This window comes from Leptopilina boulardi, unplaced genomic scaffold (assembly GCF_019393585.1).
Source record: "Leptopilina boulardi isolate dan_hultmark-lab unplaced genomic scaffold, ZJU_Lbou_2.1 LbouV2_51, whole genome shotgun sequence".
In the NCBI taxonomy this organism is placed as follows: domain Eukaryota; kingdom Metazoa; phylum Arthropoda; class Insecta; order Hymenoptera; family Figitidae; genus Leptopilina; species Leptopilina boulardi.
Window position 1 is genome coordinate 1,507,830 of NW_026137996.1, and position 13,261 is coordinate 1,521,090.

Sequence of the window (13,261 nt, forward strand, 5' to 3'; positions counted from 1 at the left end):
TCTCAATTAAATTGTGTTTTTATTCTTATAAAATTTACGAGAGTTATTCTTAAATAATTAATAAAAAGTACAAAAACTATTTAATAAAAATAATATCGAACTTGAATAGAAAGTTTAAAAAAATTGAGGAATTTATCAAGTAAATACTATTAATTTACTTTTTTTTTAGGCCAAGTAAACTTATTTAAGCGAATTTTTTTTTAGGATATATTTTTAATTAATGTGACGTAGCACCGATTATTAAATTTGCAGTTTCTTCTTTTAAAAAGTGAAAGAGAGAGAGAGAGAGAGAGAGAGAGATAGAATGAAGAGGATTTTTTAAAATTTATATTTATGTATTTTGTTTTTATTTCAGAAACTGTACGCTCTGATTACTACGCAGTGTTTATAATAGTTTTTTTCTTCTTTAAATAGTCTCTTTAACAACCATACAATAAGGAAGTCGTATATAAAAAGTATTCTATCTCAATTAACATTGACATTTAAAAATGATAAAATGAATTTTTTCTTAAACTCACAATTAAAGTAATTAAATTTCGAAATATTGGGAATAAATTACAAATTTTATATCAATAAACTAATATTTCATTCAAACATTTAAATTTTATTTTATTTAGTTAAATCTTGAAAAAAATTCCCTTTTTTTCAATTAAATTATCATTAACAAAAATGAAAAAAAAAAACCCGGTTAAATTTTTTTAAAAATGAGGTTTACTTTTATTTCTTTTTTTTTATTTTTGAGACTCATATAAATCACACATATACACATACTTATATTAAATGATTAAAATACCTCTTTAAATATGCTTTTCACAATGTTTTGTTCATTAAATATCTCACATGCACGACAAAGATTAAAACAACACATATTTCTTTCATAAAAATTACACGGAATGTATGATTAAGGAACTTTTCATAGATATTTAATTTTTTTTTTTTTCTACAACTATTTTTTTTTTTTTTTGTTCTTTCAATCGTCGTGTATTCATAAAGAAATAATTAAGGGAACAAAAAAGAATTATAATTTCTTTTAACAAGTTGGTTTTAAATGTAAATTTTAAATCAATTCAATTCACATTGAATTAAAAAAAAATTAAAAAATAAAAATAATAATAATTAATAATTAAAAATTAAATTTTCATCTCGGAACATTCAAAAATATTATCAAAATGGATATTTAATTAATAAATAATCGAGAATTTCTGTAAAATTTACGATTTTTCAAAAATTTTTCCTTAAGATTCGATTATTAATGAATTTTTTTTTTTGTTTGAGCGTTTTACAAAATACAATAATTTGGATATGTAGCCAAGAGTGGTCTTGTTTGCATTCTGAACTCTTTTTTTTATAATTTTTTTTCCTTCTTTCTACAATCTCAAAAAGTATGTTCAGAAATTCTGGATAACTTTTTTTTTGTACTTGATCATCGCGTAATATGAGCACGAAATTTTAAAATCATGCACAAGAAGAATAACAATTTTTTTTTTCCATCTCCTTCCTTTTTTTTCTTTAACAGGAATAATATATGTTTATATCTATTCGTCTACAATCACTTCCAGGTGGTTTTTTTTTTTTTTTTTTGTCATTGTAAATTGTTATAACGAACAAGAACTGTAAAAAGTACATAAAATTCAATACTGATAGTTTCTTTTCTTTTCTTTACTGGAAAAAATTGGCAAAAAAAGTTATTTTACCATTTTTCAAAAGTATAGGATTCTAATTTTTCTTCTTCTAAGATTCCTTTGTAATTCATGCTAAATTCTATTTGCAACTATTTTTATATATATATATTTAAAAATATTCGTCATTTTTCTAAATAATGCATAATATATGTATATGGAACGTGAATAGAAAAATTGCTAAAATAAATTAAAAATTGATTTAAAAAGAAAGAAGAGAGCTCTTATTAAATGAAAAAAACCTTTTTTTAACTTTAAAACAAGTTTTTCTAAACTTTTATCAAAAAAAGAGAAAATTAAAAATTATGAGAAAATTGTAATTTATAGAGAAAGAGGAATTTTCTTTTTTTTTTTAGTATTATAAGAATAAATTATTTCGTTTAAAATTTGGTAGAATTTCTGATAGATGGGAATTTCCTTTTCTCTGAAATGAATATAAGCGGACTATTTTAGTTAAATTTTTTGATAAATTGTTCTAAAGAACAAAAAGGTTTTCCTTTTTTTTTTAGTTTACTTTACGTGTAAATAGAAAGAGAAACCTTATTATGTACAAGGTTTCTGAACTTTTTGTTTAATCATAGTTTTCAGATTCCTGTTGAACGAGTTTAAATCGTCGTGGGCTTTTTACACACATGGAACCATGACCGTCTAAGGACGTGAAACGACCTTTTCGTTGTAAATGCCTTGTTATATATCGAGCGATTAGTGTTTGAGGTCGTTTTTGCAATTCGTCCAAAACCTCCTTTGGAGAATTTACCTAAATTTAATTGAAAAAAAAATATATAATTTTTTATAAGAAAATTAATATTCTATTCAAATTTATATTATTATTTTTTTTTGTATATATTTAAAATAAAAAATATAAAAAATGGGCATTGCCCGTTTAATTGATAAATAAATATTTATTTTTTTAAATAATTTTTCATTAGTTTAATTATTTTTATAATTATTATTAATTTTTTATTATTAATACTTTGCATATTGATAGAAATAACGATGTGTAAGAGATAGAAAAAAAATAAGAAGATAATATTGAAAAAAAAAGCAAAAAAAAATTACCTGATCGCCTTTAAGTCGATCCAACATTGTAACACAAACAACTGCTGATTTAATTCCAGCGTGATGTGTGAGTGCAGCAAAGGCAAGACTTTCCATCTCAATATTTAAAACATTGTTACTGTGAACGTGAGTGAGATATTCCATTTTTTCTGTTTCTGAAAAATCACAGAATGCACCATCCAAACGTCCTTGTCCCTCGTAAAAATCACTGCAGCACATTGTTTTTCCAACTACAGTGTCGTAAGGATCATCATGATGAGCGAGAGCTTTCAATTCACGTGCCAATTGTCGATCCAATTTCGCTGGTCTACGAACTAATTTCCCTAAAATTGGCTAGAAATAAAAAGAAAAGAACATTTTTTAAACTATTCATTTAGTTTAAAATAAAAAAAAAATTAATTCTTAAAAAATTGAATCTATATTCTCAATAATTGCAAGAAAAAAATTAAAACAGTATTTTGAGAGAAAATAAAAATAAGTTCTTACACATTCAAGATATGGATTCATCATTCCATCGACAACTTCTTCTGAGACAACGACAGTTCCTGGTTCTAAGCCGATTCCACCGCATGTTCCAAGTCGAAAGAAAACAGGATCCTTGACTCTTGCGTGATACATCAATTTAATAATTTCATGTAGAAGAATTCCAACCGATGGAATACCCATTCCATGCTAAATATAATAAAATTAGAAAAATATTAAAAAAATTTTTTCTAAAACAAAAATTTATTCAATTAATCAAAAGTTGGTTTTGAAAATTTTTTATCAATTATAAAAAAAAAGGTTTAATTTGTTTTAAACAATAAAAATACAATAAATAAAAAGTGTCAAAACAAATAGAAAGTAAAGAAACAAATTTTCGAAGTTTTATTGATAAAAAAAAAATTATTTTTCTAACTTTTTATAAATGAATTTGAATGTTTTTGAATTATTTATTCCTCTTATATGAATGATCTTTTATGGAAATATTCAAGGTATACTCACACTAATGGAAAGTACAGGACCGACTTTGTACATTGAATAACGATAAGAATACTGGCTGATGTCGAGCAATGTCGTTCCTGCAGGAAGTTTGTGACCTATTTCTTCCATGATGAAGAAAGCAAACTGCTCCATTCGCTTGGGAGTTCCTCCCATGCACACAAACTAAAACATTCAAGGAGTTGCAAATAAGTTTTTTTCTTTTCTATTTTTATTTTCATAATCAATTTCAATATTCATTAATTTTTATAAAGTTTTTTTAAAAAATTTATCACTATTTCCATTCATAAATAATATAATTTATTATTAAGAAAAATTTCCTATTTTATTGATTTAACAAATTTGAAATGAATGTTTTTTCCCGAATTTTTCAATTTCTAATTATAAATCATATTGATCTAACAAATTTTCTTCTTTTTTTTTTTATTTTTAGACTCTAGGAAAGTTGAAAGAAAACCTCAGAAATTGAAAAATATTTTTTAATGTTAAAATTATTCAATAAAAAAATAGTTTTCATATTAAAATTGATATAATTAGTTTTCCATATTTCTATTAAAGAAAAGTTTTATATTTTTGTACTTTTCAACTGTCGACATTAATCGACATCATATTTGAATTTTATCAAATAAAGAAAAAAATTTCAAATATAGAAATGCAATCGTCCGATAATAATCAACATCAATTCAGCTACTTGTGGCAAATCAAGAAGAACATTTATTATACAAGTTATCGATTATGTCAGAGCAATTATCGACGTGATGCAATATCTAATTTGAATTAAACACGTGTTTTATAAATCTCATATTTTTATAATATTCATATATCGTTCAGAGTGATTTTTTTTATCATATTATTATTTTTATATACATGAGAAAAAAATTAATCTTTAAAAAATGTAAGGTCAAGATTTTACGATTATAAATGAACATTTTTTTTTTTCTCTTTTTTGAGAGCACAAACTAAAACAATTTAATCAATTCAATTTAGACTGTAAAATTATATATTTAAAATTCTTTCATTGAAAAAATTTGTAAATTTTAGATTTTTTTTTGATATTTGATTTTTTTTTGATATTTGATTTTTTTTTCTTTTTTAATGAAAATTCTGTGACAAAATAGAAAATTTACCTTTACATCTCCGAACATTTCTACTAGGTCATGGGATCCACTTCCAAGAGCCAAATGATAAAGGATATCTTGATCCATGAGTTCAATATTTGGATTTCTGAGTCTGACAGATCCATCTCGATATCTAAAAAATAAAATACAATTAAAAAAATAATTTTTTTTCTTTCCATACGGTATTTAATTAAAAGTTATTTTAATTATAATTAAATTTTCTCAATTTTCATTCATTTCCCATATTGCATTTTTCTTATCAATTAATATTGTTTTTACTAGTTGTTATCAATTCGTCACTGAACTTTAAAAAGAACAAGTGGAAAATTTTTAAAATCTCTATAATGAAAGTTACGAAATAGAGAAATAAACAGAAGAACCACAAGTTGATGTGATACCTTTTAAAAATTTCATTCTTTCATTCTTCATATCTTTATAATTGATTATAAATTACATAATTAATAAAATTAAATAAAATTCAAAATTCTCGTAGTTTTTTTTTTTCATTAATAACTATATATTTCCAAAAAATAAATTTCTAGTTGCATCATATTTCTCAATTATTTAGTAAATATAATATTTGTTTTGTTGACGCAAATTCTACCAGGAGTCTTGCAAAATCTCTGCCAAAAGCGCAGATTATCTTCTATATAAATTAATTTTATGAATAAGCACTGTGATATTTAGAAAGTAAAAGATAAATAAAAAATATAGATCGTTAAATAAACAAAAATTTTTAATCCTTCATCAATTTTAATTTAAATAATGTTTTGAATAATAAAATTTTCTTTGAAAATTTTTTTCGTTTTCTATTCATTTATATTTCAAAATAAGAAAAGAAAAATTTGAAAGGATATAAAAAGTCATTTAAATAAAATCCAAGTCATTCATGAATGATTTGGAATATAATAATAATTTGTCCTTTCACTTCTCTATATTCTGCCAGTTAAATCATTGACTTTTTTTCTAAATAGAAGAGAAATTTGTTATTTTTAATGCCGGATTTTAAATGTAAAAAACAAGTTACAAAATCTTGATCTATAAAAACAAAAAAAAAACTTTCGAATAAAAGAGGCTATGCATTTTATTTTCAAAAGTGTGTTTTTCCATTTTTATGATCAATTTTCGAAAAAAAAAACCTGTTTCGAAAATATAATTCTTACATAAGAAATGCGTAAACATGTTTTGTTTACAATATTTTAATATTTATTCAGGATCATGGGAACCTGTTCAAGCATTCCATTTTTCCCCACAAAAAAGGAAATTCCATATAGCACAATTTTTATTTCACTAAACCAACAGAAAAAACCAAGTAAATAATTTGAATCAAAATAAAAAATATATGTGAAAAATAATAGAAATAGATTTTTTCGAGTAGTAACAAAATTTTCAAAATTTCAACTAAATTAATTTTAATTGAAAAAAAAAGTTAAAGTAATCAATAAAAAAATGAACATTCTCTTTTGTTGAAAAATTTACCATTTACTTCTATAATTAATTTCATTTAACACTGACATTTTTTTTACCTGTAGAAAGTAGAAATTAAAAAAAAAATTAATTTCCCTTTTAATTATTCTTTGAACCAAATAACTTTAAATATAACAAAAAAAAAATTTTTAAATACAGATGAAATTATTTTTTTTAAATATATTTACAACTTTAATATAAATCCAAAAATAAATAATTATTGTACCTAAGTGGATTTTGTTCATCAATGGGACGTTCCTTGTTTATTTTGTGTTCAAGGACCTTTTCCATTGGAAGTTTTAACTGACACTCGTGATTGTCTTCACCTTCAACTCTCTTATAATCACATGTACATTCCGGCATTTTATTAAATGTCAATATTATAGACAAAATTTATAGAAATTTTTTTAAAACAAATATTTAACAAAAATATTTAATAATTTTACAAAACTATAATTAACTGGATCCAATTTTAATTATTATTTACTATTTAAATTCACAAACACAATATATATGTATATGATGTCATATAAATATAATATGGTACACACAATGAACAAAATTATTTAACACGCACAATAAATAATTTAAATTGAGAATAATTCGCGTGTTTAAAATAAACTTTTGCGATTGATTGGATTATAATTTTTTTTGGTGTATTATAAAGTTGAATAACTGTCTTGTAATAAACTTGGGTTGTTAGGAGTAAAACCTTTTATAAGCTTTCGTCCCACCAACTTACCAGTTCACGGTTTGCCAGCTTACTACCACATTTTCGTCTGGCAGCTGACAAACTAACATATATATATATATATATATATATATATACACAGACTGCATTCCGTCTGTTCATCAGATGCAATGTACCCTTTAAAATATTCTTTTCACTTCTTCTCCGAACTATTCTCTATTAAAATATCAGGTGCGGTATAAAATTTGAAAAAAATTGAAAGAGAAATATATCTCTAAAAAAAATGTTTAAATTTCCCATCATATAATTTTTATAATAGAGTTAGAAAAAAAAATTCAATTTTAAAATTAATTTATTGTTAAAAGTTGTTTTTTTGGTAAATTAAATTTTTGTTATTTTTTTTTCATAATAGAAACATTTATTATTTAATTTAAAAATTTTATCACACTTTTACTGAATTATGCTTTTATTAAAATTAATTTTTACCACTGATCAATCAAAATTTATTACTAAATTATAAATAATTTAAATATAAAAAAGAAAATATAAAATTACATTAATAAATAATGAAAAAAAAATAATAATCTTTGAATATCATTTTAGAGAAAAATAATTTTTTTTAAATTTTACTCTCGTGAAGTTAAATGGACTATAAAAAAGTTAACTATGAAAAGTTAAATTACTGTTTCTTGTAACTTTCTACCTCATTTGTTGATTACTATTCTGCCTTATATTAAATTTCTATTTTTAAATTTTTATTTTAAATAATTTTATAAATAATTTCTATTTTCTTCATTATTTTGTTTAAAAGACAATTTTAAACTAAAAAAATAGTAAATTCTCAAAAAAAAGAAAAAAAACATTTTTCAATTAGAATTCTAATATAAAATTAAATTCACAAGCTTGAAAATAAATTGAATAAAATTTCCTGTAAACTTATAATGTACCGTCTTTAGTCAATTATTGGATATCGATGCAAATTGTACAATTGGTCTCCGGATTAAATAACTTTCTGATGCTTGAAAAAACTCAAAAAAAAAAATAATAATAATAAAATAATTTCACAGAAGAAATTAACAATTTTATTGTTTTGCCAATGATAATATAAAAACGGAAATTAAAAATATTTTTCAATTAAATTTAATTAATAAAATTTGAATTTTATTATTCATGTAAAAATTAAAAAATATTTATTGTGTAATCAAAATTAAAAGAGAAAAAAAAATATAATTATATTTATATAGTGTGTGGTAAAAATTAAAAGAAAAAATAAAGGTCAATTATTTTTAAAAAATTCAAATATATACATATAGTGAACGTCATTGTTTAGGAAAAAAAAACACAAAATCAACAGCCGTTTCTATATAAGTAATTGATTGAATTTATAATTAAATAAAGAAGTGACATGAAAGTTTTTCCAATAAAGAATTTATCCCTGTCAGACTGAATTTTACATAAATTTAGAAATTTGACATAATTACAAAAATGTGCAAATATTTTATTTTCGCAAAGAAAAAACAAAAAATAAATTTACTATACGTATAATAATTATAATTAATAAATTAATAATATAATTAATTTAATAAAATTAATATTAATAATTAATATTAATATTAATAATAATATATCACTGAATACTGAATTATTGAGAAAAATTGAATATTTTTAGAAAATAAAATATTATTATTAAATAATAATAATAATGAAAATAATAAAATTAATAATATTAAAAATAATTTATAATTATGATTCATATAAATTTAATGACCACAATAATAATACAAAGACACTAAAAATTTTCGTATTTAAATTTTTTATTTAATATTGTGATCATTAAATTTTATACCAATAATTATTAATTTTATTGTTTTGGAAAAAAATAAATTTCTATTTATTAAATGCAAAAAAAAAAATTTTTAATCCTTTAATGTAGATAATATGTATTAGAAAAATGTCAGATAAGACTTTTGAAAACTATACAATACGATTCTATGAATGTGTATATATAATAATCTATGTCGTCTATAATAACAGTTTCATCGATCGCCTACTGTTCAACACTGCAGTCATCTTAATTCTTATATCAAATATTATTAAGTAATAAATAAATTCAAATTTTTTATTTTACATAAAGAAAACATTCTGAAAAAAATGTACAAAATCAATATTGTTTATTATTTTATTATTACTATTATTATTATTATTTAACAAATTTTCATTAGGCCAAATAAATCATTATTCCACAATTATTAATTTAGTATTTAATTCAGTTAATTAAATTTTTGAAATTAATAAAATTAATGAGAAATGTAAGAATGAAAGTTAGATTTACCCTCGAGTGAATGGATTTCAAGAGAAATGAAACAAGAAGTTAGGGGAATCATCGCAAAATAATTGCGGGTTTTGAAACAAAAAAAAAAAAAAAAAAATTAAAATTACAAGTCTCCACGGAATACCGCTATAGCTTTTTTTTATACAAGAAACATTACTAGAAACGAATTTTTTTCTTTTTAAATCCAATTACCTTTTTATTTTCTTTTACTAAGAATTGATTTCACTCCAAAACGTTTCATTTAAACAAAATCACTCTGAACTAATTTCTTTCACTAGATTTAATTTTAAAAAATAAAATTTAAAAAAGTTCATTAATCAGTGAATTTGAATTTATAATCAAATAATTATTTTAACTAATTAACCTTGAATGTAATCAATAAATTTTGACCTAAAAAAAAAAACCATTTATCACTAATTAGATTAGATTGGATTTTAGTGTCTTATCATATCACTAAACAAATTTTGTGTCTTCTAATCTAGTATTGTCAAAAAAAAAAGAGTCAAAACAAAAAATGTAATATGAAAAAAAAATCTCAGTGACATATTTTCTTCGGAAAAAATTTGTATTTTTTTTTTTCAAATTAAAAAGTCCACACCTAGTAAAGTTTGTTTTTAATTAAATCAGGTAACTTTCTTGAATTAACGACCCTCTTGTTCCTCAAGAATATTTAAATTAGTATCGACTAAACAGATGTTATTTTTGTACCTCGCTTATACAATTATTCTCGAATTCCATAAAATCATTGATTTAATTTTCTTTACATTAAAATAAATAACATCCAAATTAAAAATAAATTGAAATAAAAAATATTCTAATTAAATATATTTTTTTTTTAAATTCGTATTAATGAACAAAGAATTGAAATATTTTCCAAAATTATGAATTTTCTTTCATTTAATTTTGATAATTAAAAAAAAAAAAAAAGGAATAGAATTACTCACTCGTCAGTTTCTTCTTCTTCGAGAAGATTCATTTTTCTTTCCAACTCTTTGAATTTAATGAAGAATGAAGAAAAGGCCTATATATTTCTCTCGATGAAAGTTGAAGGTCAAATTTGCTGTTCCTCTTGGGATGATCTTTGAAAATATGGGTGCAGTCTTTTTCAGTTCGTCAACAGGGCGACACCCATCAAGGACTTCGGTCTCTTTCGGAGTACAATATTTGAAACCAACTGTGTGGTGGATGCGCCTTTTTCTTGTATTATATATGTCGCAGGGTGCGCATTAAAGAGCGTTCGCAGCCAAGAACAACTATTATCCGTTTCTCCAAGGGGGACATAGATAGAAATTTTGAAAGCGCTTGCGCTAAAGACATCCCCTTCCAATGATTATTACAAAAACTGTGAAGGTAAAGATTCCTTTTCCCTTATAACTTCGTGGTTGGTAACCAAACCAACCCTCTTTTTTTTTTTTTCATTGAAGCCAAAACTGCAGGAGCGTCGAGGGTGAATAATAGGTGTGAGGGGAGGTAATTTTTTCAAGGCATCAAAATCCTCCCCCAACGATTGTTTCTCTCGTCAATTTTGGTATTTTCAAATCTTGAAAAAAAAAAATTCTCCTGAAAAAAATAATTGATGAAAATAAGATTTTTGAGGAAAGAAAAGAAATTTGAATTCTTCGAAAAAAGGGGATGAAATTCAAATTTTAATTTTTTTTTTTAATAAAAATTAATAACATTTAACAGGGGAGGAAAAAATCTTTAAAAATCCCTTATCAAAATTAACATTTGCCCTTATTTTTCTATATTCAGTTAGAAAATTTGTAATACGATCAATGAAACTATTTTTATTTAATTCTTATTTAAAACATGGAAAAAAATCAATAAATTCTCAACAAATTACCAAAAGTTGATTATAGAAGAAGAAATAAAACGTCAAAACTTTCCTTTTGTTTGCCTCATCTTCTTTCCTGAAAAAGAAAAATAAATTAATAAAAAGAAAAAATTTTTGTTTTATCTCCTACAGTTCTATAAATTTTTTTCATTTCAATTAATTTCATAAAATTAAAAATATTCTTTTAATATTTTTTTTATTAAATTAATTTTTTTTAACGATCACGAATATTTTCAATTTTACAATAAATAGATTGAAACGAAAAACATAATTTAACGTAAAAAAAAAAATATAGTCTGTAAGAGATGAAACAAAAAAAGAAAATTGTATTCTCGTAAATTTTTTCGAGAAATTCACAAAATTCATAAAATAATCAATAAACTTACAGTAATTTTCTTCTTTGTAGAATTAGTCTCAAGTTGAATTGAAATTGTTCCACAAAATGAAAAACTCGTCATTTTTTTTTTAAGACAATAAGCTTCTATTGTAATTTGATTAGAATTTTACGCAAAGAAGAAAAAAAAAGTTAATTTATTTTTTTTATAAAGGAAAAAAATATTCACTATAATAAATAAATATATCTATAATTAATAAATTCTGTAAAAAAAATATAGTTACCAAAAATTACAACTTTTTTTTGTAAATTTTTATAAATATTTAAAAAATAAAATAATTATACATATAAAAAGAAAAAAAAATTGAGGATAGGTTCAGTATCGCTTAACGTTAATGTTAATCGCAAAACTGCGTTTATTTATTTTTGTTTTTTTTTTTTTTTTTTTTTTTTGTATCATTAATGTATATTATTTATTATAAATAAGTTAGAAACATTGATTTCATCGTGGGTTTTTTTTTTGTTGTAGGTGTTTACATTTTTACACACAGAAAGAATACCCAACATATTACGCTTTCAGAAAAAAACTGTTACTTTTTGACAAGAAATGATTTACAAATCAAGTATAGCCACAAAGTTTGCGTTTGTTTTTCATCTCATTCACTCTACGTTTTCACAATTTTCTCTCTTTTTTTTTTTTGGGTGTATTTCGCGGTTAAAATTATTTTTCATTTAACCCCATTTCACACACTCAAAATCACAAATTCGCAAATATTGTAGAATCTCAAACTTACTCGTTGCCTGACACATTACTTTTTTTTTATCATTTTGTTTTTCTCGCTACAATTTTATTTTGTCATTCAAACATTTTTTTCTTTTTTTCTTTTGGCGAATCATTCAGAAATTAATGCACATTTTCCATCACCCTTCATTGCTTTTGAATAAACGTACATACACTCAATCTCTCTCTCTTTCATCATTCTTAAATTCAAGCTGTAATATAATTATTCATTATTATTTGTTGTTATCCTCTTATTATTATACTTTATCCAATGCATTTATATATTTTGTATTCTTCCAATATAAACTCAGTGATTCAACCGAAGGTAAGTATGACGTAAATGCTGCCCGGTTATGTGCGTGTAAAAAGGGCAATCTTCAAAAAAAAAAAAATTAATATTCTTTTTTCTTTTTGAAGAGCAAAAATTCATTCAACTTGAAAATATGCAGTGTATTATAGAATTACATTTTATTTTGATTTCCAAGGCTAAATATATTTTTGCGTTGCCTTTTTTTTTTTTTTTTTTTTAAGGAATCCGGTATGCGAGTGTATTCTTCAGATTCTTGGACGCAGTTGTGTGTGGAGCTGAATTCATCATCTCCGGATGGTCAATCGTTCAATTTACGTAAAAAACGAGAGAGTGATTTTGCAGAGACAATGAAATCGGCGTACATTATTTATTTATTATTATTATTATTATTTTTTTTTTTTACAAAAAACTGAAGAAACACTGGCACTTGGGCAGCGCGCTGGCCCAGCAAAATGAGCGAGCGCAGGCAGTGAGCAGTTCATACATACGTTAAAGGTATGAAGAGACAAAGCGAGCAAGCAACAAGAATAAGAAAATTTGAAAAAAAAAAAAGAAATTCCTGTCACTTGTTACGCGATGCTCTCATTGTGTGCCGACAGGCGAGGGCTACATCGACAGAGTAACGGATACGACGTCGACTAGGTCGTCGCTTCGCGGATTAATTACCAAGTCTAA

General features: G+C 23.1%; 1 protein-coding gene across 3 annotated transcripts; it reads right to left on the minus strand.

Moving 5' to 3' along the window:
• Nucleotides 1-271: 271 nt before the first annotated feature.
• On the minus strand, nucleotides 272-10,710 carry LOC127289893 (uridine phosphorylase 1). 3 transcript variants are annotated; one of them, XR_007844233.1, is made up of 7 exons: nucleotides 6,531-7,082; nucleotides 4,847-4,970; nucleotides 3,723-3,884; nucleotides 3,225-3,410; nucleotides 2,739-3,071; nucleotides 1,695-2,436; nucleotides 272-1,611 (listed from the first exon to the last, which is right to left on the minus strand). XR_007844233.1 is itself a non-coding variant. In XM_051318140.1 (6 exons), the coding sequence occupies exons 1-6, from the start codon at nucleotides 10,301-10,303 to the stop codon at nucleotides 2,251-2,253; spliced, it is 1,023 nt and encodes a 340-aa protein (XP_051174097.1). In that variant the 5' UTR covers nucleotides 10,304-10,710; the 3' UTR covers nucleotides 272-2,250. The 3 variants fall into 3 exon arrangements, 2 of the variants coding, with proteins under 2 accessions (XP_051174097.1, XP_051174096.1); XM_051318140.1 differs by lacking the exon at nucleotides 6,531-7,082 and adding an exon at nucleotides 10,272-10,710 and having other exon boundaries at nucleotides 272-2,436; XM_051318139.1 differs by having other exon boundaries at nucleotides 272-2,436.
• Between the last annotated feature and the right edge of the window lie 2,551 nt (nucleotides 10,711-13,261).